The 27,654-nt window shown below is 34.8% G+C and overlaps 1 protein-coding gene across 5 annotated transcripts in view; it reads left to right on the top strand.

The window, feature by feature from the left end:
• Positions 1-27,654, top strand: part of LOC124425111 (carbonic anhydrase-related protein 10) — a 188,888-nt gene that overhangs the window by 145,506 nt on the left and 15,728 nt on the right. For all 5 annotated transcript variants that reach the window (XM_046964988.1, XM_046964989.1, XM_046964991.1 and 2 more), the window contains 3 exons: positions 2,736-2,927; positions 18,627-18,722; positions 25,019-25,085. In XM_046964988.1, coding sequence (XP_046820944.1) covers positions 2,736-2,927; positions 18,627-18,722; positions 25,019-25,085 — 355 coding nt within the window. The remainder of the gene's footprint in view (positions 1-2,735; positions 2,928-18,626; positions 18,723-25,018; positions 25,086-27,654) is intronic.

The following is a 27,654-nucleotide window of genomic DNA, read 5'->3' on the forward strand; positions in this document are numbered from 1 at the left end:
CTCTCTCTCTCTCTCTCTCTCTTTCTCTCTCTCTTTCTCTCACCGTTTCTAACGATACGTTGAGTAGCAATTATATACATGGAAATTCCGTCCATTCTCTATTTTTTACGTTCAAGTCTTATTTTAAATAGATCCAATTCCTTTTTTTTTGCTCAACCCTTTAGACAAATTATTTATCAGAATTATCATCTATCACGAGACTTAAATCGAATTAAAATCTATTCGAAGAGAGTGGGTTAATTCTTTCTTTTCTTTTCATTTTTATTTTAACGAGTTCAAAGATCCTTCAAGTCTTTTATTTTTAATTTCGAAGAAACGTCAAGCTCCTGAACGGATTTTATTCTTTTAAGAATAATAACTAATTGTAATGGTACGATAAATCGAATAGATTTTTGTTTCTTTTTTTTCGGGGGGGGGGGGAGGGAACGAGGACGGGGAAGAACGGGGGAAGACGAGGTAAAAAGACTAAGCAGAGGTTTCTCTTTTCGTGACAACCGAGAGAATTTCATACGACTCCTTGCCCTCGAACGATCTCTTAGAAACGTTACCGTCGCCGATGAAAGAAGGAAAGGATGATCCCTTTCACCTTAGACCGAATCATCCCCACTCCTCTGTTCTCTCTCTCTCTCTCTCTCTCTCTTTCTTCCTCTTTCTCACTCACTTTCTCTTAGGAACTTTGAGCTTTCGCGAGAAGAAGGATAGAGAGCTTTTGTGCGGCCTCCTTGGTGTCTAGACCGCGAGTCGTTTAGAACCGATGAGTCTTTTTCCTCAGGCAGTTCTTCCATTGATCCACCTTCGAAGTCCACGATGGTGGTTCTGAGAGATAAAAAGAAAGAAAGAAAGAAAGAAAAAAAAAATGAAAAGAAAAAAGAAAAAAAGAAACGAAAAAGAAGAAAGAAGAAGGAAAAAAAATATAAAGAAAAAGAGAGAGGGAATAGTTGGATGAGAGAGGGTGAGAGAGAGAGAGAGAGACGGGGAAGAGGGTTGGCCGGGGTTATCGGGGGTATTACTAAGGGTGGTAGGACTTTTGAAAGGAATCTCAGAGAATTATTCCACGGGGTTGGATCGAGGTGCCACCACAGCCCGTTCTAATATCTATCGCGAAATAATGACTTATGCACACCAACGACGACTCTCCTTTCTTCGAAGGGAAAGCCAATGGCCATCTTCATTTTTCTCTGTCAGCGCAAGAAGACTCGAATCGCCGTTTCGTCTCGATCGATCTCTTCTTCCACGAAGAGGAAAACTTCCCTTCTCTTTCCCCTCTCTTTTCTTCTCTTCTCTTATCTTCTCTCTTAAAACTGGCTAAGGAGGATGCGTTATTTATCAATTAAATCGGGACCAGGGGCACCCGGGTTTAAGGGGGATGGTATGGAAGGAAAGTGACAACTTCGAACGTTCTTGATATCGATAGGAAACAGAGAGAGAGAGAGAGAGAGAGAGAGAGAGAGAGAGAGTGAGTGAGAGAGCGTTGTCACTCACTTGCCTGCTCTGAGCTTTTTTTTTACTTATGTAAGTATCAACTGAGTGAAGAATAATGATTGCCTCTCGATCATCCTATCGTTATCCTTTCTTAATAAAGATTAATTAACGACAAAGAAAAAAAAAAAAGAAGTCGAGCGGGGGAGAAAAGAGATGGATACAAAAAGGAAAAAAAGAGAAAAAAAGAAAAAAAAAAAAAAAAGGAAAAAAGAAACAAAATCGTCGTCCGTTTCGGCATAAAATCTCGAAGAAATTTGTACATAATCGTAATAAACTAAATTCGTAGATATGTTCATTAGTAATACAATTCGTAGATAACCGAAAGTAAATCTATCGCGAAATACGTAAGTTATCTCGTTTGGACTTTCGCTGACGCGCATTTCTACGTGCCGTAGGACATGAGGCTCATTATTTCTAACTGATGACGCCATAATTCAGGTCCTCCTAACGCGCCAGAAAGGACGACGTACAAGAAAATGGACTTGCCATGGCTCGACTTGCACTTCTCTCGCGAAACGCTCGCGCGCGCCCACGCTTGTCCGTATATATATATATATATATATATATATATATATATATATATATATATATATATATATATATATATATACATACATATATGCTATCGCATATTCTATCTCTGTCTGTCTATCTCCTTCTACCTATCTCCTTCTCTCTATTTCTCTTCACCTTTGCTATTCCGTCCAATTAAATGCCTAATCAATTATCCGACGAAGAACGGACGGTTGCACTGCTGCCTTTCTTGCTTCTCCACCTCAAAACACGTTTCTCGATCGTCGAACGACCAACCAACATTAGTAAGAGAGAGAAGGAGAGAGAATACGAGGAATAGTTTATATATATAAATATATATATGTGCATGTATATGTGTGCGTGCGTGCGAGTGTGTAACAGTATATGTGAGTATGTAGGTGTGTGTTCGTTCGGCAACCCTGATCTATTGAAACGGCGCTATTTTCCACCGTTTCGAGCCGTACGATCGACTTAATTTATCGCTCGATACGCGAAACCACCCAATTTTCTACTTCTACGGCTTCTACATACGCAGCAAACACATACAGAGATTATTTATATGGATCTATGTAGATATATATGGATATTACTTACTACCGTAGTCTTGTATATATATATATATACATATATATATTTATGTATGTACGTTTATATATATATATATATATATATATATATATATATATATCGTAGATGTAAATGGAAATCATTCTTTTCAGGTTTCCGGACACTTGCACAACACCGGCCAGTTTCTGGTCTTCCGAGCGGACAAAGAGGCCAAAATAAGAGTCAATATAACGGGTGGTCCGTTAGCATATCATTATCAATTCGAAGAGATATATATTCATTACGGATTGGACGATAATCATGGCTCTGAACATCGTGTCGACGATTATGCTTTTCCAGCCGAAGTAAGTGTAGATTTTCATTCTTTTTTCCTTCTGTTTCTTTTTCTCTTTTTTTTTTTTTAATCACTTCGTACCTCTTTAATCACAATTTTATATAAATTAATAATTATTTAATTTTATGTCCATATATATATATATGTATGTATGTATGTATATACGAATTTTATGATTTAAAAAATTTCCCTCTATTACTTTTTTATACATTTAATTCTCAAAATATTTTAATGACCGGTCAAGCAATTAGAAAGACAGAAGACATATGGACGGACAGACAAACAGACAGACAGGCAGACAGACAGACAGACAGACAGAGAGAGAGAGAGAGAAAGAGATTACTTTTAGAAAGCTTCGAAAGAGAGCATCGTTTCTCTATTCAGAGATATTACGTTCATTTAAATCTAGTGGCAGTGCGCGTCAGAGTAGACACACGGGAGATTATCAATTAAATTTCTCGCTCATCCTGAATTCGTAAACGTTTCGTACAATTTTACAAATGTTACATATTTTACGACGTATAAAGTCAGTCCAGGCATTTTTTCAACTTCGATCATTTTTTCTTTGTTCTTTTTTTTTCCTCTTTTTTTTTTTCCTTTGCTCTCCTTCTTCTCTTTTTCATTTCTTTCTTTCCTCCCCCCACCCCCTTTCTTTATATTCAAACGAAAACATGCAATTATGAATAAATATGAAAACTTTAATGCTCTATATACAAAGTTTATACACGAATATATCTATAAAAGAGATAAAAGAGAATAACGTTTATCGAACGAGAACTATATTTGTAATTCTTCTCAAATAAAAGATTATTTTTATATTTAATCGTCTGGTTAATTCGATCTGAAATACAAAAAAAAAGAAAAAAAAGACAAAGAAAAAGAAGAAAGTTAGACTTTTCCATTAAATGTCGCGACGATGTCGATTCGATCGTTTGATTAAATATTCGACTTGTAAAATCCGTCTATAGAATAAAACGAACGTCATTCGAGGGAAAACGTTTCGAAAGATCGATCTGACAATCGATACGGTAGTACCATTCGCGCTATAGCAAATAAACAACAGCGCACAAAATTTCGTTAGATTTGATTCGAGCAATTTGTTGTTCGGGTTGAGATAAAAAAGAAAAAGAAAGAAGAAAAAAAGAAAAGAGAAAAAGAAATGAAAAGAAAAAACAGAACAAAGGAAAACATTTATCCGTATGTTGGGCTCGATATAAACAAAAATACGCACATTACACAGAGGCACGCACACGAGTACGCACGGATACACGTACTTACGCATATGCATGCATACGTACGTGAAGAACTTCAAACGGAATTGAAAAATTCCATTTCTATCGAAAGTTATAGAAACGAGAGCACGTTTTTTGCAATAGTGATTGCAAAAGATAGTCTCGATAGTTGAACCTAAAAAAGACGAATGAGAAATTGAAAAAAAGTATACGTATACACACACACACACACACATGTATGTACATAGAGGCCACTTACTATTCACGAAATATATAGATATATACATACATACATATATATAGTATACACACACATATATATACAGATATGTATGCGTGTTGGGATAGAGATGTGTATATAGAGATAGGCCTCTCATTTTCGGATTACTCCTCGGTTACTCCAATCCCACAGCCACGAATTTAGAAGAGGGTTGAATTTTTTATTGGCTCGATATTGGCCGAGCTCATCCATCGTGGTCGAAATCCGTGACGACGACGGTCATTTCGACTGATAATTACGTATTAATGCGTGTCCCAATTTCGTCCGTCGCTTCATAACGCATTCTGTTTTTTTCTCTCTCTCTCTTCTATATATATATATATGTGTGTGTGTGTGTGTGTGTGTACATATATATATCTTTCCCTTTTCTATACTATACGCTCATCTCACTCATCCAAAAGCGAAAAGTGCGACATTCGATTTCGAATCGATAGAAAGGATCGGTCGATTTTATTTCCCTTTCTCTCTCTCTCTCTCTCTCTCTCTCTCTCTCTCTCACTTGATAAAACGTTCCTCGTAAAAGCGAGAATTATTATTAATTGCTCGTTGTCCAATCGATTATCTCTCGTCCACGAAATGATCGTGATAAAAAAAGAAAGAAAGAAAAAAGATATAATAAATTCATGTTCCTTTCTTCATATACGTATCCAGAAAGAGAAAGAGAGAGAGAGAGAGAGAGAGAGAGAGAGAGAGTAAGTGAAATACATATTAAAAATCCATGCAAACAATTATGCGTGTAATGCAATTGTACGATATCGATACGAATAGAAAAATTGTTTATTTTCGAGCACACATAGAATGAAACGAAATGGTGATAAATAAATAAAGAAATGAATAAATGAATAAATGAATGAATGAATGAATGAATGAATGAAATATAAAGAAACGAAACATTGAAAAAGAAAAAGAATAAGAAAGAGAAAGAGTAAGTATGATTCGAATTCTTGTCTTAGGATTTATTTACGTATACCTATCTATTTCAAAATGAGAACGAGCGGAGAGATAAAGAGAATGACCCCGAGTGACGAGATAATTAATTGAAATTAATTATGCGACGCAGGGCCCTCAAAATGGGACAAATTAAACACGCATTAAACCGCTGCACGAGCTCATCTTCTCGTAAACAAGCTGTCTCCCTCTCTCCTTTCTCTTTCTCTCTCTCTCTCTCTCTCACCCTTTCTCTCACTCACTATCACTATCTCTCTCGCTCCCTCTCTTTATCTTTATCTTTCTCTTTACTCCGTGTAATTTCCATCTTCCGACGTTGGAACGGTAAAAGACCGTAAAAACTACGCTTATACGACGATGATACGTTTTATCGTAGTGAAACGACGACAAGTAAAGAGAGAGAGAGAGAGAGAGACACTCACACGCGCATATACGCACGCACGTACACACCGACAATGCTCTCTTTTTACGTAATTAAGCGTTTCGATGTACAAGAAAGCTTCTCTCCTTTTTGAAACTCCAAATCTTGCAGCAAGAATATCTCGTGGCAAAAGATCTTTGTCAACCCTCTCGTGACTATTTTTTTTAATCTTTTATCTTTATTTTCTTCTATTTTTTTCTTTTTTTCCTTTTTTTTATCATTATTATGTCTTTTCGTTTACTCTTGTTTCACTTTTTGTCATCTTTTTATTATCGTTTTTTTCTCTTTATTATTATTATTATTATTATTTTTTCGTTTCTTTTTTTTTTTTTTTTTTTTCCCCCATTTAACGCCGTAATTTAATTTCAAGCCCACGTAGTAGTAGAGGTCGAGCTCGTTTCACGATCGATTACGTTCGGCTCCGATAATACCTATAACGATGGACAATCAAATTCATTCTTCTTATCAAATTAAAGGGCATCAGAAATTTTTTAACTTAACGATCACACGATACTCCTCGGGAACGCGAACAATTAAAGAAAAAGAAAAAGTGAAAGAAGAAAAATAAGGTATCTATTTATCGATTATTTTCAATGAATAATAAAAGCATCATTATGTGATATTATATTTCGATAAAAATCAATTTTAAAAGATAAGAAGTAGCCTAAATAAAAAAAAAAGAAAAAAATAAATAAATAAAAAAGAAAATCACAGAGACGCACGTTAAACTTACACAAACGTTTATCATTTATTTTACGTTACATTAATACAGATAACGGAGTTAAATCACGTTCATAATAATCACTGGGTATTATCGGCTAATGCTAACGCATGAACAAACTTTGGCTTATTTAATCAGTGTAAACGACAAAATTCAAAAGAAATATGAAATGCGATCGATGGCAATTATTGATTCTCTCTCTCTCTCTCTCTCTCCCTTCCTTCTCTCTGTGAACGTCCCGTAAAATCGGATACGTTCGTCATGATTTCATTAAATGTTTTGGTACAAATAATTTCGATCTAGGTACGTTACGTTTCAACATTATCGTTCCCTGCTTTTCGGTAATGGCCGCTTAATTGCATGTACGACGCATCGTCCCGCGAAATATAATCGAAGTACCTACACGTTAATCGAACGCGATCGCGTGCTACGTCTCCTGTTCTACGAATAACCTCGAACTCCATCCCTCTCTCACTCTCTCCCTTCTCGAATCTTCAACCCGTTTTCTCTGGTCCCTATTTTACATAATGGATATACATACATATGTACGTCTCTCTCTCTCTCTCTCTCTCTCTCTGGTCTTTTCGCTTTTATTCGTCATTTTTTAAAGAAATCAAATTGCGGCCATGATGTTATATCACAAGTACGTATATAAATGCATATCGTATATATATGGTTTCCCACCCCCTACTTCCCACCCCCTCCCTCTCTCTCTCCCCTCCCTCTCCCTTCCCCATTGTAATCGATTCCCATGAAACATGGTTGAGAAAATTTACAAGAAAAAAGAAGAAGAAAAGAGAGAGACAGAGAGAGATAGATAGAGAGAGAGAGAGAGAGAGAGAGAGAAAATAAAAACAAAAAGATATATTTAGAGATTGATTTTCAATCGAAAGAAATCATTAACTTATGATATTTAGCGTATCGCGTAACAACATAGCAACCTCGGGTAATTGTATATCTTTCGAAGAAACATTAAATGCGAAACTATAATATTATATTCGTCAATGTGTGATTTGTACCGACTAAATATAGAAATATCTTGTTACCAGGAAGCCTTCGAAATAATTCGTTATAGTTACCTATAAACAACGTATGCACATAATTTAATTAATTTTTTTTTCTATAAATAATTAAACAAATATATATATATATATATTTTACTATAATTAATTAAAACAAAAATATATATATATATATATATATATATATATAAAGTTGATTTTACGTGAGCGCGTGTATATATGCGTTAACGATCAAAGAGACATAGCGTTGAAATAAAAAATACATCGAACAAATTATACATTCTCTTTATAGTTACAGAGAGATAACATATATGTACGTACATACATACGTACCTACGTCGATTTGTTTACCTAAAACAATATTCATCGTGTAATCGCATAAGCCGTGTAATTAGAGCTGGCCTCTACCGCCATAGTAGAATATGTCCCGTCTAATGGTTACCTAATTTAGCATGTACATTGTACAACTATCGCGGACGTCGTAACTGTGCGCGCTTGCGCGTCTGTTTGCCCAGTGAACATGCTTCGGATATCCCTTGGACGTTCGCCGAACATCCTACGAGCATTGATTCCACTCCTGACATTATTATCAAAAAATAATTTCAAAATCTAACCATATCGTATTAAACGTTAATCGATTATAAGCCCTACATTGTAAATTAATTTATCACGAAATTTTTCAATTCGATGTAATTTTAATCAAAAATTATCATTATATTTGTTCGATAATTAAATCAATCTCTTTCTCTCTCTCTCTCTCTTTTTCTCTTTCTCTCTCTCTCTCTCTCTCTCTCTCTCTCTCTTTTTCTCTTTTTCTTTCAATTGAATACATGAACATTATTAACTTCCACGATTTATCCTTTTCAATATTTTCATTTCAATTAATTTTATTCTAATATGCTTTATAACATGACTTTGTTAAAGTTATGTTTTTTCTTTTAATTTTTTTTTTTTTTTTTTTCTTTGTTATTATTTATATTACACAACGTTTCACTTGGTGTTATACAGAAAATTTATCAAACTGTTCTATGAACGAAATAATATTCTCTTTTGCTTTCTAAACAAACGTATGAAATTCTATTTTAAAAGTTTAAATACATACGAAGCCACACCAAAATTACAACTTCGTTCTAAAAGTAATATTCACTTGTTTATATATTTACAAATTTATTTAGTACAATTCTCTCTCTCTCTCTCTCTCTCTCTCTCTCTCTCTCTCTTTTTCTCTATATCTCTACATCTCTGTATATTATTGTTTTAATGATAGGATTTTCTTATAATATAATAAACTATTTCGATAATAATTCTCTCTCTCTCTCTCTCTCTCTCTATGCTTTTCTAAGTTGCAGTCCTTGGTTTAATAGTATAGAAGGTTTTCCTTTAAGCTCGACTTACGTTTTCCACCTTCCACCCCTTTCCCAAGTACTCCCTCTTCAAGCTTTGAGAACTAATTTCTTCTTCCTTTACTTTACTCCAACTATCTTCCTACTCGTTCCTTTACTCTTTCATTCTCTCTCTCTCTCTCTCTCTCTCTCTCTCTCTCACTTTCTAAATTCACTTAAACCGACATCTCGACTCTCATAGCACGGCTCTCTAATATACACCAAGCCAAGAAAAGTTCAATGAATGATAATTGTCACGGTTTTAAGATAACCGTCCCACGAGGTGTGCCGTGCTTACCGAAATCGTTTCAAACTGTTTCGTTCAAGAATTCTTCCACAATGGATTATTTCAGCTATTCCTGTTAAATGAAATAAACTTTTCTAAGGAATTTAAAATAGAAAAAGAAAAAATAAAAGAAAAGAAAGGAAAACCTTCTACGCTTTTCGGATTAATCTCCATTGTCGGTAAAAAAAATTCTTGAGATATTGTCGAGAAATTTGTTTATATGATCATCGTTAAATCTTATTCGTTCGTTCAGATGATAAAAAAAAAAAAAAATGTAAATATCAAAAATTGTTGTTTGTTCTAATCTTAAAAATTCTTTTTTCTATTATTTTTCGAATAATTTCGATACATATATGTATACACACACACACACACACACACACACACACAAGCACATATATATATATATATGTATACATATTGTACCGTTTCGAAATTAATTAGAATCCACGTTTTGGTGCGTAGAACGAAATTATCTCCTTAATTAAACGGCACGAAATAAATATAGTATCCGACCGATATAATCTGTAATTGGTTCTCCGCCCATGTAAAATTTTGTAGGGGGCCAAGAGTATGGTTACAATTTGATCGAATAAAAGCGAGCGAATACGAAAGGTCAATCGTTAATTCGATTGATCTCGTGACCATTAATCAAAGATCATATCGTAAATTATTTTTAATCGACATGATTGTATAATGCGAGAGATTTAAAATCGAAAAGGTTTTGAAATAATTATCACGATTATCAATCGTTACAAAATATACAATTGAAAGAACATTGACGATGTCAGGGAACGAAATTTAAACAAAAAAATAATGAAAATAAATAAATAAATAAATAAATAAATAAATAAATAAATAAATAAATAAATAAATAAAGGAAACAAAAAGTAAAAAGAGAAAAGCGAAAGAAAAAATGAAAAATAAAAAAAGAATTCACTGACACTTAATTCCATTGTGAGTTCAATGATCATGATTCAAATGGGACATGATTCTATGGTTAAAAAAGAAAAAAAGAAAATGAAGAAGAAGAAGAACAAGCTGTACGACGTGCGGATAAATGTCTTATAAACACGGTCGTTCATTTTAAAATCGCCACGAGCGCAAAGGAAAAGGAGAGAAAAGCAAAAGAGAAAGGGAAAGAAATAGAAAAAGAAAAAAAGGAAGGAATAAAGAGAAGTGTCTAAAATCGATTCGAAGTTAATCGAAGACATAACTCAGTTGGGACGTGAAGCCGGTGTTCTATATACTAGGTACGTGTATGTTACGACGATACCTAAAATTCGTTATCGCACGCGAGTTTGAGATAGCAAACGAGTGCGAGATATCGAAAGCGATTAGTTCTTTTTTTTTTTTATTTGTGTCCTTTTCCTGTTTTTTTTCTTTTTCTTTTTTGTTTTTTTACTTCCAATTTCGAGCGATCGTTCTAACGTATTTCCGAAAAAAAAAAGAAAAAGAATCCGTCAATTTAGCAACGCGCATTAATTTCAAAACAATGCATAAACGTTTATTATTCATGCTGGAAGTTAATTAAGCCAATTAATTAACTATTACCTTAATTGTAATTGATTTATTGGCTCATTAACATTAATAAAAAATACATACACGCACGTGTATATATATATATATATATATATGTGTGTGTGTGTAATCAATTAACAATGGATTAATAAAAAAAAAATTTGTTATCAGATAAATTATTATTGAATCGTGGGAAAAAAAAAAGAAAAAATTATTTCAAGTTTTAGAACTGGAACTCCCATTCCGTTGTTAATAGAAAAGTTAAGTAATTCTAGGACACTGGTGTACGGAGCGATTTCGTAAATTTTCTAGAGAGTGTTGGGGAGATGGGAATGGGTTGTAGGGGGGGGAGGAGGTTACTCATTTCGCGCAGTCGTTAGCGAGGTAAAGGCGATGTTATCGAGCGAGCAGCTTACATGGCAGAGTGACGTGACACTGGAACCACTCCCAACGGAGACGCGTCGTGTGTCAATATTAACGATAGCTTCAGGTCAAGCTGCAATAGCATCACTAGGAAACTGTCCTGTTGCTACTTGCTTATCTGGTTTACTCTCAGGAAAGTCTCTTAACAATATTGTCTATTAATTCGATTTGGGACAAAGCGATACATTGTTCCTTTCTTTTTCGCGATGTATGCGCTTACTAAAGATAGATGCGTATGGGATCGTTCATAAAAAAAAAAAAAAAAAAAAAAAGAAAAAAAAAAAAAAAAAACAACCAAACCAATATTTTGTCGAAGGACACAGGTTAAAACGATCGGTATATTTAACAGTTATCTATTTTACAAGACGACGATGTATTAAATTAATCATGTTCACGTTTAAATTAGATATTATAGAATTGGCAATCGAAGTAAATGAAATAAAATGACACGTATATATCTAAGGGAAAAATATCGTAATAAGACGGAAGGAATAAAGGTTTCATTTAGTTCAGCCATTTAATGACTATTAATTTTATTAAAATCGATAATTTTAATGGCCCTTCTTCCAAGTATAAATGAACAATGAAAATGGTTAATAGAACGAGATGCGTAATGAAAATCTATATTGGAGTATTTTGTATCGATGAACGATAGAAGAGAGAGGAGAAAGAGAGAGAGAGAGAGAGGAGGAGGGAGGGAGAGAGAGAAAGAGAGAGACTATAAGGAGGTGATAAAGGTGAAAGCGAGGAAGGAGGTGAATAGAATGGGAGGAATGGTCGGTTTGAAAGCCCTATGGCGGAGGACAAGGGGATTCCAAGAGCTATGGCACTTGAGCGAGTCTGACCCATTACCGGCGTGTTTGAGCGACGGGCCGCTTTGATGCCGAAAGCATACTCGAGAAGCAGCTGATGGAGTGCCTCGAGTACCCCCTCGAAAGGTCCATTCGTGTCCCTACACCTGAACGGATCGCCACCAACCTTGCTTACTACTACACATACCGTTTACGCTTACGTTGGATCCTTTCACGGATTTACGCCTTCGCGGTGGCCTCTAAATTGGATCGAGCAGGAAATTTGTCATAGGACGTTAATCGTTTTAACACGACATCATCTTCCATTGTCTTCGAAACGATCGTTCTATCCAAGACAAATCGAATCTCTTCTATAGATTTTATCCATTTCCAAAGAATTATTTTGATGTTTTTCCATCCTTGTTTTCTAACTAATTGAAAATCTTCGCGTTGATAATGATCACGATGGCGATGATATCTTTGAAAGAGAGAGAGAGAGAGAGAGAGAAAATTGACAATTAATAAATAAAAATCTATTGACCTTTCCGAACGGCTAAAAGATACACACACACAGAGAGAGAGAGAGAGAGAGAGAGAGAGAGAGAAACGTATTTGATGTTCTCATTGAGATAATATTTTCTTAGGACGTGTATATCGCCAGAGGAACACCACGAAACTGTTTTGCAATTTCCGAGGATGTTTGTTTAAATTGATCGCCCCTCCCAGTCACGTACACACGTACGTCCTCTTGAGTCTTTCTCGCTAATTCCATGTTTACCAAATGCCAATTCAGAATGCCGTCTTTCGACGCACACACACATACACATACACGCGCACATAAACGCGCATATACATATTATACATAGATACAAAGGTATACGTATACATGCATAGATATATATATATATATTTATATATATATATATATATATGTATATATACAAATTATGATTATACATATATCATCGAACATCTCGACCAACTGTTGGTCTAAACTCGGTTCATCGTTTTGTAGGCACGAGCAAACTTCAAATATACCCGCTACCATCCCGTTTCTCGATAAACAGTTACGTTAGAGAGCTACGGGATTCTGAGAACCCTCTTGACGAATACCATGTTCCCTATACTCGCGAGTTAGTCGACTGGACTAGTACCAACCTATACACTCGATGACGATCAAACAACCCTACGGATTTGAGCCCAATTATTATTGTATCGAGAAGAGCACGCAAATCGAGGAGACACGATTGATCAATTAATAGGCACGCTTGATCGTACACTAATTGTCCTTGACAATCCCTTTCTCCTCTCTCTCTCTCTCTTCCCCCACTCTCTCTCTCTATCTCTATCTCTATCCTTGTGAGTCCCTTGTACAAGTCGAAGCTTTCTAAGAATTTCAATCGGAAATTAATCGTGTGTTCGGGAATTAAGGAAGAAAGTACTTACTCTCGAAGTATAAATGAAAAAGTAGGAGAAAAGGATGTAGACTAGATAATAAAAGAGCTTGAAGAAATATTAAGAAAAATGAAATCTTAATGAAGGAGTCAGCAAAAATATGACGTTTCTTTCTCCTTCATTCTTTCCTTCTATCTAAAACCAACTTTAATTGTACCCAAGAGTATGAGAGAAAGAGAGAGAGAGAGAGAGAGAGGGTTGGAAAGAACAAGCGCAATCTAAAGTCGTGGCCTGCAAATTCACCTAATCAGTGTAGGCAAAGCCGTAGCTAGTCGAGAGGCCCGTACCGTCGCTTTCCGTAATTGTAGTGGTCGTTTATAGTTGAACGACCCTTACTGAGCGTGTTAGATTCTCACACTCTTTCTCTCTCTCGCTCTCTCTCACTCTCACTCATACTCTTTCTTTCTCTTTCTTTCTCGCGCTTACTACTCTCAGAAGGCCCTTTCTTAGCTCCCTTTAAAAAGGAGAACGCTCGAGGTGTCAAGCCAATTCAGTGTTTCTGGGTATCAGCAATTAGCGACCTTCCTAAATGCACCAATTAAGAGAGTCCTTTTCATTTGCCGCTCGTTTTAAAACGGATATTCGATTTGCTTTCCTTCATCTACTACTACTATTACTACTACTACTACTACTACTACTACTTGTGGACTACTTCTCTCGGAATCTTAAAATTTTTCCTTTTCTTCGGGGAAGACGGAAGAGGACTTCTTCTTTCTTCCTTTCTTTTTTCTTTGTTTTGTTTTTTTTTTTTTTTTCATAAGAACGTCCAATTAAAAAAAGAAAAAAAAGAAAAAAAAATCAAGAATCCAAAAAATTCTCTCGATCATTTTACCTTACGCCTGCAAACTTATTAATGCGTTCACTCAGACGTACGAGTTAATCGGACAGTTAATTAATATTTCATACATTTCCGGCAATATCTTCGATATAGATTTTAATCTTATTTCGTTTCATTGAATGTTTCGTTTCGTTTCTTTTTCTTTTTTTTTTCCTTTTTTTATTTTTTTACTTTTTTCTCTTCCTTTTTCTTTCCCCAGCTCCCCCCCCCCCCTTTTTTTTCGTTCTTTTTTCTTTTTACCTCAAGAAGTACAGGAACAATGTGGTTGTACTCGTTTGAAACATTATTCTTATTTCTGTCCGTCAATTTATTGTTGCACTTGTATGTTTACATAAATATTAATGCAGATCAGAAATTAGCACGCACAGGTTTTTGGCCGTATACATAAGACGCGAAAACGTGAGTTTTCCACGAACGAGCCTCTGAGTTAATATACTCGCTCTGGTTGCCAGCAGACATGAGAATGTGTAGGATTACAGTCGTATATCTATCACAGTAGAATAGCGCATTGTGCCGGAAATCGCAATGGCGTGCTCGTAGACCATGCCACCGGCCAGCAAGAGCATAGCAATGGACATGCGAAATCTTGACGCCCATTCTGGACCATTTCCTCGATATACTACAAAGAATTACGTTATGCTTGTATGTATATATATGTACGTGCCGTGTTAAATGGTGGGAATAATAATGCTTTCGAAGTTTGCAATCTTGTGGTATACATTAAATCCCCTTTGATCCATGCGTTTGTACTGAATTCATTTATACATTATAATGGCTGTGTAATGTTATAATGGCTACCTTGTGATATAGTAATGTGCGAAAAAAAATTTTAATGTGCTAATGAGTTCTCTCGAAGGAAAAGCAAAGAAAAAAAAAAAAAAAAGAAAAAGAAAGATTCATTTTTCCATCATATTTATAGATGCATTGCTAGTATATTTATTTATTTCTCCCTTTTTTTCTTAACCTTAAAAAAATTTTTTCTATTTTAAAAATTCATAAGTATTATATAAATTATAATAAAATAAATAATGTATCACGATAGAGTATATGAATTTATATGTCTCCTTTTATGTCGCGTTACTCTGTCTTATATCGTAAATTCTTTATTATTCATAAATTTATAAATAAATTTTTCGAAAAAAGAAAAGAAAAAAGAAAAAGAGTCATATCCCGAAAAAAAATGTGGATTAACTCTTTACTCCAACGAAGAGAATTGAATGGTTCGCTCGAGGATTTATCGAAAGGTAGAAGAAGGAAAAAAGAAAAAAGAAAAAAAAAATTGAGGAAAAAAGAATAAAAAGGAAAAAAAAAGAAGAAAGAAAAAGAAAAAGAAAAAGAAGGAAGAAACAAATAAATATGTAAATAAATTTCAAATGGGAAACGATTATCCTCGAGTGTGTATACATGTGTGTGTGTGTGTGTGTGTGCATATGGCACCACCGACGAAACATAAAGATATCTTAAAATCTTGCCAAATATTTTGACGCGGTCTGCTGCTTTGCGGATTTCCTAAAAGGCCCTTTCGAGCGGCGATTATTCTTTTATCCTCGGGTGCCGGCATACACTGGCAAACCACCCGAGTAGTAGAAAACTCGGAAAAGAAGAAAATGTACCTCCTCGAGTAGCTCAGAGTTTGAGAAAGACACTCGCGATGCTGAAAACGAGTCGCCGCAAGGGACAAAGAAAGAGAGAGAGAGAGAGAGAGAGAGAGAGACAGACAGAGAGAGAGAGAGAGAGAAAAAAGAAAGAGAGAGAAAGAGAAGAAAAAGCAAGAAAGAAAGAAGCATCCTCCGATGCTTTACGAAGTGGACACTCAAAAGATACTTCGCATTTCTTAGATATTTCTTAGACCGCTCTGCATTTCAGGTATCTGCACTGAACATCGTACAAGCTTCGACTCTCTCTTTCTCTCTCTTTCTCTCGCATACTCTCTAATATCATACAAAGTTCGAATTTTCTCTCTCTCTCTCTCTCTCTCTCTCTCTCTCTTTCACTCTTTTCCTTCCTCTTTTTCATTCACCTACACAACTACGCACACATATCGTACAAATATCGATTTTCTTTTTCTCTAAATCCTTTCTTTTTTCCTATTGTTCTTTTTCTTTTTGCTTTTTATTCCTTTTTTCTCTTAGCGAGATAGAACAGTAGTACATAATGTCTGCTTAGAAATGACACGTTAACATAAATAAGATGGCATAAATTGTATCGCGTGAGTTTTTCATTTTATCAAATAGCACCTTACTATCCGCAGGATCCATTGAAGAAGGAAGTCCTCTCACTGAAAGTCGATATATCTTTTCGTTGAATCTCGAGTTTACTCGAGCTCCTTTTATAAACTCCTTTATCTCTCTCTTTCTCTCTCTCTCTCTCTCTCTCTTTCTCTCTTTCTCTTTTTCTTCTCAACACTTCGGAAAGAGACTTTCGATTTTGTCGACATTTAAATAGGATCTCGATTGGTTGGAAGAGACAAAACAACGAAAGGACTCTTCCCCTCCCCCCCTCTCTCTCTCTCTTTCTCATTTCCTTTCTTTCCTTCTCATTTCTTTTTCTTTTTTTTTTTTTCTTCTACTTCGACGACGACAAGGAATCTCTCGTTTGCCCTTAAAGTACATGAAAAGCTTACGAGTTAAATATTTTATCCCTTTGTAAAGGGAAAGTTTTGTTGCTGTTACATGTATAGTCTGGCCCGCATGTTCTCTCTCTAACTTTATTTCTACAACCTCTTTCTCTCTTTCTCTCTCTCTCTATCTCTCTCTCTCTCTCTCTCTCTCTCTCTCTCTCTCTCTCTCTCTCTTTTTGTCTCTTTCTCTACATTCGTAATAAAGACGACGATACGTTTCAACAAAATGGCGATGACACGAAAGAATCTCTTCCGTTTTTCCGAATATTCGACGAGCCTTGTCCAAAGACAAAGAACCGTCGCATTCAATGCTTTTTTCATCTTTTCATTTCCTTTTTTTTCTTTTTTTCTTTTTTTTTTTTTTTTTTTTCTACGAGAATATCTGCGTATCCTTCGACAAAGGATTGAGCAATCGAGAAAGAAAGAAAGAAAGAAAGAAAGAAAGAAAGAAAGAAATAAAAAAACAAATAAAAAAACAAAACATAAAAATAAATAAATAAATAGAAAAGGAAAAAAATTATAGAAAAAAGAGGAAAGTACGTCCATCAAGCTCCGAAGCGTGAAAACTTTTTATATTTTATTATTTTTTCTCTTTTTTCCTTTGTTTTGTTCTCTTTTTTTTTCTTTTCTTTCTTTTTTTTTTTTATTTCTCTTTTTCATCCTTATGATAGCTAAAAACGTCGAGAGAATAAGAGAGAGAGAGAGAGAGAGAGAGAGAAAGCATCGAGACGTTAGAATTTCACTTTGATCCTTTTGAAATGAAATGATACACAAGTACATATATGCGTAAATAGAATCGCGAAGAAGACAGAGACAGAAAGAAAGAGAAAGAGAGAGAGAGAGAGAGAGAGAGAGAGAGAGAGAGAAGAGGGATGAATTCTCATACTCTTAAAGCGTTTATATTTCGTCTCTGAGCAAACAATGTTGAGAGGAGCAGAAACTAAAAAGGTAGAGAAGAGATGGCAACACGATGAAGAGATAGAAAGAATGAGACAGAGAGAGAGAGAGAGAGAGAAAGAGAGATATCTAGAGGGACATCTTACTGCAATGAAAAGAAAGTCGTACTTCCATCAGACACAGTAGATTTACGTTCTCTTTTTCTCCTAGTCTCTCTCTCTCTCTCTCTCTCTCTCTTTCTCTCCCCTCCCCCTCTTTTTCACTCATATTGCTTGTTTTCTAAATCCTCCTTGTCTTGTCACACCATCTTCCCTCTTGTAAATTCTCGTACACAATCGTTGGTACTTTTGACGATCATTAAGACCTTTTTTTTTCCCTTTCCTTGACACGAACGATATTTTTCAAAGGGCATTCGAAACAATCGAATTATTATTATTATTATTATTATTATTATTATTATTATTATTATTATTATTATTATTATAAAATAGCTATACCAGAAGGAAGATTATTTCTCTTGGGATAAATTGAATTTTCGATTAGTAATCGAGTCGACAATTATCCTTGTTATACGTTATGTTATTAAACCAAGTAGTTACTTTATTGTATATATACCTAGGAAAGGGAGAGAGAAAGAGAGCGCGCGCGCAAGAGAGAGAAAGAGAGAGAGAGAGAATGTGGTAAACGTCATCTGATAACGAAACTAGCAAAGAACACAAACGTGTTGCTTATAGTGCTGTCGAATCCGAGCCTTTGTTCATGCGAGAACAACGGTATTCGCGATGACAGCTCGATAGAAAATTTATAATAACATAGCGCATTACTCGTATCAAACAAGGAAGTAATTTTCCCCTCTTGATCTCGTATTTCAGATACAGGTGTACGGATTTAACGCCGAGCTCTATCATAACATCAGTGAGGCACAACACAAGAGTCAAGGATTAGTCGCAATTTCGCTAATGGTCCAGGTAAGCTTCCGCACGTTTCTTCCGCATATATATATATATATATATATATATATATATATATATATATATATATATATATATATAATCCTATCCTTATTTAATTTACAAAATTTGATTGTTTCGTTTTTGTTTTGACCAAGAAGGAATATATTTTTGTATAATATCGAATTGAATTAAATTAATATTAATATTAATCGAATTGTATTAATATTATTCGAACAAAAGCTAAAATAATAATAATAATAATAATAATAATAATAATTGTCACGTAATACGAAAGTACGGATTAATATCGAGAAATTAAGGTACAAAATAAAAAGTATAACGATCGTTCGATTTGATTTGTTTAAAAACGAATTCTTTCATTACTTAATAATATTAAAAGGTGAAATGAAGTTTTCATTGAAAATTAATACCTGAGATTGTTTCCTCTTTCTTTTTTTTGCTTCTTTTTTTTCTTTTTTCTATAATCGAAGAAATCGGTGATAATCCGAAATGTTCCCGCTGACGGGATACCCCATGAAAGTAAAGTCACGAGGAAAGACGAAAAAGAGTAGGTAAGGATCGTCCTTCGTGCCACACGAACTGGCTGGTTCTCTTTCCCTCGAAGATAAATCGGTCCATTGGGAATTCCGTTACTTCAACCAAAACCGATTCACGGATTTGACATTCTGTAAGAGATTGTTTATCAGATGGACCCTGCAAAAAAAGAAAGAAAAAAGAAGTAAAAAGAAAAAGAAAAAAAAGAAAAATGAAAACAAAGGTTAGTTGATAACAAAGAAAAAAGAAATTTAATACAATCGATAACACAAATTCGAACAAAATGAAATGCATATATATATATATAACGATTGATCGCATTTTTCTTTACGATATCTAACAAAAAAATCGTTCGGTGAACGAATAATTTATTATATGATCGACAAAAGAAGGATATAGAAACGAGACGTTTCGATATAAGATTATCACAGATTTGACATTTTATACGAGATTCTTTGTCAATTGGACCCTTCGAAAGAAAAAAAGAAAAAGAAAAAAAAAGAAAGAAAAGTATAGAAAATGAGAAAATATTTCCTCGATAGAAAAAAAAATTTAATACGTATTGATAAAACAGAGATCCAATAAATAAAATAAAATGCATATACCAAAAAACAAAACAAAAAAATATATATATATATATATATATATACGTATAAACGGCGATCACATTTTTCTTTCTATCAATTTTTTTGTTTTTTTTTTCGTTTTCTAACAAAAATCCTTCCGCGAGGGAATAATTTACATGATTAAAGAAAAGAAAGAGAACAAGAATAAGAATAAGAATAAGAATAAGAAAAGGAAAATGGAAGAGAAAAGTTTGGAAATAAGATCAGAGAAGGGGATGGAGAAAATCGAAGGACCTGTGACCACAAGTGAGGAGGGGAAGGGAGAAAAAGCTCCTCTTTCTGGTATTCACGATGACAGTCGTTCTCGAATACCCCGAGGGAAAATTCTTTTTCTCTTTTCTCTTCCTCGCGTGCAGCTCCTTCGTGCCCTTTCGAAAGCAACGGCTCGAATCGATTACACGAAACGGCTCTTAATGAACGCCTTGCTTCTGTCCAAGTTCTCTATCCCTTTTACACTAACTTTTTCTACCTCTCCTCCCCTCTCTCTCTCTCTCTCTCTCTCTCCTTTTTCTTCTTCGAATAATATACTAGAATAAAGAAACGGTATAGAGAGAAACGCGTGTTATACGAGCAATTTTTACGTGCGGCGATTGCATTGAAAATAAATGATTATCAATCGTTCGAAATAGGAATATATAATACGAATGTGAAACAGAAGACAAGTGGTTCATTAATAGCAAGAAACATGTTGATATAACGGATGTAAACGTCAGCAAATTGACGCTTGGGCTGCTTGACTGTTTGTCTCTCTCTCTCTCTCTCTCTCTCTATCTATCTATCTATCTATCTATCTGTCCATCTATGTATCTCTCTCTCTCTCTCTCTCGCGCGCGCGCTCGCTCTTTGTGCTAGAGGCTACAGGCAACGGTACGTATCCATATCGAGCTACCAGTATCACCTGTATCGCGCTATTGCAATCTCTGTCAATATCAGTGCAAACGCCAAGTGGATTAACACGCCCATGTCATATTAAATACCTTTTGCGTATGTTACGAGGATACAAATTTTCGAGGGGTTCCGTGAATAAATCACACGTGGTACGTTCATACCCAAGACTTTAGACCGATTGTTATCAAAATTCGATCAGACACAATATTTAACCATTGTTATTACTGTATATGTGCATATATGCTTTTCTAAAAAAAAAAAAAAAAACAGAAAAAAAAGAAAAGAAAAAAAATTGAACAGAGCAAAATAAAATAGACATAGACGTATGATCGACGAGAGAGAGAGAGAGAGAGAGAGAGAGAGAGGGAGAGAGAGAAGATATAACTTTTTATTCATTGATACTGTACTCGCAATAAGAAGAATATCCATTCTATTTTAATTAATCGGATGAGAGATAGGGGGGTATATATACGGTAGGGTTGATTAGATATTAATCATTAAAGAGAAGAAAAGTTCGTGGAAAAAATATAAAGCATGACGACACGTGAAACGAAACTAAAGTTAAAAAAAAAATCTGATGTATATAAAAGGGACAGCGAGCGAGCTATCCATCTACATAATGACTGTTTAATATATATTTTTTTTCTTTTTTTTCTTTTTTTTTTTTTCTTTCTTTCTCCAGCTGTCATATCGAGAATCAGATAGGAAAGTTAGCGGTGATAACTCGATGGAGAAGTTTCGAGCAAGCCCCCAGACAGTTTAAGCCAATCCTCATCCTCCTCTCGTCGTCCTGCTTTCTCTCTTCTCGAGTCGACGCCGGAAAGTACTCGATCTCTTTCCCTGTCGTTTTCCAACCCCTTCCTTCTCTCTCTCTTTCTATCTCTCTCTCACTCTCTGTCTCTCTTTAGCAAAGAGTTGATCGTAAAGGTGTGCGTTGAAAGGGTGCACAGGTCGAGAAAGAGAGAAAGAGAGAGAGAGAGAGAGAGAGAGAGAGAAAGTGAGATAGAGAGAGGCTAAGGTTGACGACTGTAATTCAAACGGATTATACCCTGGAGCGCCGGAGGGTTGAGATATAAACGAGCAGGGTTACGATGAAACGGCGTTCCTTCTTCCCTGGCCAAGGCTCAGTGTGTGTGTGTGTGCAGGTGCGTGTGCATATACGCGTGCGTGAGTGTGTACGTTTGTACATACGTATGTATTACGTAGGTGGAGTATGTATCCTATGTGAGAGAAAATGATAGAGAAAAATATTTTCACCTGTTCACAGCCAAACTTTTTCTACCTATGTTTTACGTCGAGCTACCTTTTATCTCCTTCTTTTTCTTCTTCTTCTTCTTCCTCTTCTTCTTCTTCTTTTTTTTTGTCGTTGTATTTTTTTTTTTATTTTCTGTCCCTTTCTTTTTTCTTTTTTCTTTTCAGTCACCATGCAAACTACCTTTCGCTTAGAGATACCACCCATCTATCTCTCTCTGTTTTTTAATTAAATGTTTTGTTTCCGATACAACAGCTTTTGTCTCTCTCTCTCTCTCTCTCTCTCTCTCTCACTCTTTCTCTCTCTTTCAATCAGGATTTTTCCTGAAAACTTTCACATCGCGATATTCATCGTTATATCGTTGTTCTACCCGATGGAGCAGTTTTCCTACTAGCTGAGAATAATTTAAACGAAAGGATTTAATTAGGATACGATGAAGTGTCAGCGAACGGGAAGCTAATATTTTTTAGACTAGATTGCTATAATATAGCGATAGAGATTAGCTATACCTTTCCCAGGGTTACGAAGGAGAAATAGTAGTAGAAGGAGACAAGGATAGTATAACGTTGGCTCTCTACTAGTTTGCTTTACGTACGACCGACCACCACCGTTGCAATTAACCCTCTTAATTCATAATCAGGGTAGGCTCCCAGAAGCAGCCTGAATTAAACTGTAGGTTAAGATGATGGAATTAGCGTCGTCTTCATTTCCTACCGGCCGTTAGATATTTTTCATTATGATTAATTTCACTGAGAAATAATCTCTCTCTCTCTCTCTCTCTCTCTCTCTCTCTCTCTCTCTCTCTCTCATTCTATCTCACTCCACCTCTTGCATATTCTGGAAAACGCATTAACATCGACCGATAAGATCCAACGTTAATGTTACTCTCTTAACGAGAAAGCAGCAAAAGTAAAAGAACCATTCAAGCTCGTTTTGTATGCATGTATGCATATATATATATATATATATATATATATATATATATATATATATATGTATGCATGCATTTACGTGTGTACATAATTCTTGCCCATTCTTGCCTGAAACGAGATAAAAAAAGAAGGAAAACTAAAACGATTGTTTAAGAAATAAAATGGAATAATTTAACGCGGGAAATTATTATTTTCCGTTTTCTTTTCTCTTTTTCTTTTTCTTTTTTTTTTTTTTCTTTCATCTTCCTCTTCTCTTCTTTTATTCTTCTTTATTTCTTTTTTTATTTTTTTTTTTTTTGTTTTGTTTTCTTCTTTTTCTTTTTAAATTCACTCGCGCCGATCGACAAGTCGTTAACACGTCGTAATACAATTATTTCAATCGAAGTATCGAAAAGAATCAGCGTAAATCAATTTCGAAAGGTTACCTACGAAATGAGTTAGAACGAAAGGACAATGTTGTTAAACGAATAGACCTCGGAGAATCGCAAGTTTCTACAAGTTTAATCGTGGGAGTCACGCGGCAGCGAACGGATTTATGCCGACGCATAAAAGTGCGGTAGGGCACGTAAGAGAGAACGATGTCGCGTGTAGCAAAAGGAAAACTTTGCAGTTGTGCCGAGAGACGACGACAGTTGCCTGCACGATGCTATTCCTATTCTTCTTTACTCCTTCTTCATCCTACAGGTCCCTCTTCTTCTTCTTCTTCTTCTTCTCCTCCTAGTTCTCTCTCTTTCTGTAAATTTTCCAAAAAGATAAACGACTATATTACGACGAACGTGCAGCCTGGCACGCGTTGAACGCCGACGGAATTTCAACGCCCAACTCGCAAGCGCAAAACCTACGCTTATAAACAAAGAAAAAAGAAAGAGAGAGAGAGAGAGAGAGAGAGAGAGAGAGAGAGAGAGAGTGAAAGAAAAAAAGAATGAAAAAATATAAACTCTACTCTCTCTTTCAAGATCATCGTTTAGCTTTTTATCAAACTAACGATCAACGATACGTTCTTTTTCTTTCTTTCCTTCTTTCTCTCATTTTTGTTTTCTTTTCAAATGAAGAAAAAGTAAAAAAATTAAATTAAATTGAATTAAATTAAATTAAAAAAAAAAAAAAAAAAGAAAGGAAAACTCGTAGTTTTTTCTTTTTTTGTTTGTTTTTTTTTTTTTGAGTTTTGCTTTTCCTCTTGTTTTTTTTTCTTTCTTTCCTTCTTCCTTTTTTTTTTTTTTCTTTTTTCAAAGTTTCTCGACGTTAAATCATTCGCATTATCGTTTGTACGTAGTTACTTACGTACATTTAACGTGGATATAAAATAGTTTCAACGGATTCGTGCCGATTCCAATTGTTTCGAATAGTTTGACGATTTAACAGAATCGAAGGGTAAAACTATTTCCAATGGATCGGACCAACCACCGAGGCTCTCTCGATTGTTACCAATAGTTGTTCCTTAACATCCGTTAATCGTGTCCGATGATCGAAATTTTGTTTTCGAACATTTTTCACTCTTCTTCTCTCTCTCTTTTTTTTCTTTCTTTTTCTTTCGTAAAACAAAGTATCCAATGTTATAATGTTCCAAATATAAGAAGAACGTTGTCACTTCGTGTAATACTTAAAATGGATCCATCCTCGTAATCGACGAGGTACGATATAAAAAAAAAAAAACTTTGTTCGAAGGATCCGACGAACAAAGTTCAGTTGTATATTTATATATACGTATCTTTTTTTTTTTTTTTTTTTTTTTTTTTTTTTTTTTTTTTTTTTTTTTTTAATACGGTACGATTCGTAAAAAGATATAAATCTTCTTATTTATCGTCACTTCCCAACTTGAGGTTTGTTTTCGATAGCTATTACGTATACTCTTTAATGGTATCCCAGGATGAAACTTTCCAAACGATCTTCCGGCGTTCCCTGTTTACCTCTTTATACACCATTTTCTTCAAATTATCTATCTCAGTAACAACAACAATAACAACAACAACAATAACAACAACAACAACAAACAACAATAACAACAACGTAAAACACTGAGAATAAAAATAATACGTGATAACTTGTTTTCTGTTGCAGCTCGGTGAAACCTTAAATCCGGAACTACGTATTATCACGAGCGTATTTAGCAAGGTTCTTCACAGAGGTACGTAGAAAAATTCATGAACTGTATTTAAATAGAATTTTATATATATATATATATCCATCAAAATTACTTTCATTTTATAATAATTTTCAAGGATCATTTATAAACAATCCTTGAAAATTTCTCCTTAGTTAAACGTCGTTATAATTAACGATGTTAAATGAAATAAAATTTAATCGGATTCGATTAAAGTAGATTCCGTCAGTCATTTTATTTAAGGGGTACTTTATACGGAAAATTTATTCAGCACTAAATCGTAAAGCGAGATGAGAAATGCACAAAGGAGAACAACGCTAAAGTTCGACTCGGAAAAGACCTTTTCCTTGAATATCCTTGATGCCCTCGAAAAAAAAAACCGATCGACTTCTGTACTCCCTTGATAGAGACAAGGGAGAGAGAGAGAGAGATAGAGAGAGCTTTCAAACTCATGGAACACTTGAGGATCACGAAAAAAAAAAAAAAAGAAAAGAGAAGAGAAGAAAAGAACAAAAAAAGTCTCTAAATTTATCGCAATTATAATAATTATCGATTAATTCGAAGCTCCGATATCGTAATAAAATTCAATAAACGTAAATAATACTCGTTAAATAAATAAAACTCGTTCGTTCTTCTTCGAAATGAACTTTAATCATTTCTATAATTCGCGATGGAAATCATTTATTTTTAACGATTTATCTTTTCGATATTTTATTTTTATATTCACATTTAATCCATTTTCTACTCTATTCCCTATCGATTATGTCTGAACTCATTCAATGAGACAAATTACCCATCTTCCTATTTATAACATTTAACATTTGACAACGACATCAAGCGTGACATTTCCATATGACTATGGTTACATCTATCTATGTATCCATCTATGAGAATTAATATAATCAAAGTTCCTATATAGGTTGTATAATATCGACATTGAGTTATATATTATATGGATATATAGTTATGACAATAAAATGTCTAATATCAAAGATAAATCCTAATAATAATATTAATTTCTTTCAAATAAATTAACGCGTATTTTAACTTATTTTATTATCAGATATAGAACAGACCATAATTCAAACTATAAAAAGAAAATATAATAGAATGTATAAAATCGTACAAGAATAATAATGTTAATCCCTAGACTAGAAAAAAAAAAAAGTAGAAGTACAATTACTTTAGAATAAATTAACACGTATCTATCTTATTATCTTATTATCAATAAGATAGACCAGACAATTAAAGTATACTTGTGTGCTTACTTACATGACCTATGATTTTCACGAGGAACATTCGAATTGAAAAGCACTTGTTTCAGAGAGCGAGGCGTGTCGGTTGGTTCCTTGGATGTAGTGGAATTGTAAAAGGTGAAAAGTAAGTTCGCAATTAGTAGCCGGCATAGCCGAGAATCGTCCTAGCGGATAGTACTGCAAAGTAGACTGGTGGAAGTTATGCCATCGTTACAGTATACCGTCTCTCTCTACCTCTCTCTCTCTCTCTCTCTCTCTCTCTCTCTCTCTTGCTCGTTCCTTGGGATTGGATAGCGAAAAGTGTAGGTGAACAGCAGCGTCAGGATGAATACGCGCTTCACGCACCAGATAACGTCTGGAAAAGAACTTGAAGCGATGCTGGATGAGCCTTTAGGCGGGATAACTTTGGATAATAAATAAAATGTTGCCAGAAAAAAGAAAAATATCAGAGAAAGAGAGAGAGAGAGAGAGAGAGGGAGAGAGAAATATATATATATATATATATTTATAAAGAGGGTCCTATCTTTCTCTGTTTTCCGCGACATAGTCGAGAGGGTGAAAAGTCGAGGCGCGAGAGATGGAGAGAAGACAAGAGGCAAAGAGGAAAGAGGAAAAAGTGAGGACGATAAAGAGAGAGAAGGAGAGAGAGAGAGAGAGAGAGAGAGAGAGAGAGATGAAGAAGGGAGGAAAATGACTCTCTTAAGGTAACGAGTCACTTCGCCACGACGAATATCCGTGCCAGCGCGTGCGCGCTTTTATGTGCAAGAGGCGAGTCTATCTTGTCACGTGACTCGATAACACCCTCCGACTTCTCTTTACCGAGCTTCCTTTTGTCTTCGTTCTCGAGGTAGCCGCGTGTCCAAGACGCCTGTTCCTTTCGATGCCTCGCGTCTATTTCTTTTTTTTTTTCCTTTTCTTTTTTTATTCCTCCTCCTACTTCTCCTTTCTCTCCTTTTCTTCTTTTAGAGCGTAAAACGAAGACCTGTGCAAATTATATATTATAAAAAAGAAATTCACTTAATGATCGAGTTTTTTTGTCAACGAAGAAGATTATTATGATGATGACGATGACGATGTAAGAGAAAAATAAAAAAGAAATAAAAAATTGTCCAGGTTGAACGAATTGACCTGAAAACTGTACAACTTTATTCTTTCTCTTTTTCTCTCTCTCTCCCTCTCCCTCTCTCTCTCTCTATATATATATATATATATATATATCTGTCTTTTTAATGACGAAAGGAAGGAACCCTCGATCGGTCGATATTTCGATTTATTATATACATAGATGGATGAGATACGATCATACGTTGTCGTATGTTTAGAAGTCCATGTGTGCA

Source organism: Vespa crabro, chromosome 6 (genome assembly GCF_910589235.1).
Source record: "Vespa crabro chromosome 6, iyVesCrab1.2, whole genome shotgun sequence".
NCBI lineage: Eukaryota > Metazoa > Arthropoda > Insecta > Hymenoptera > Vespidae > Vespa > Vespa crabro.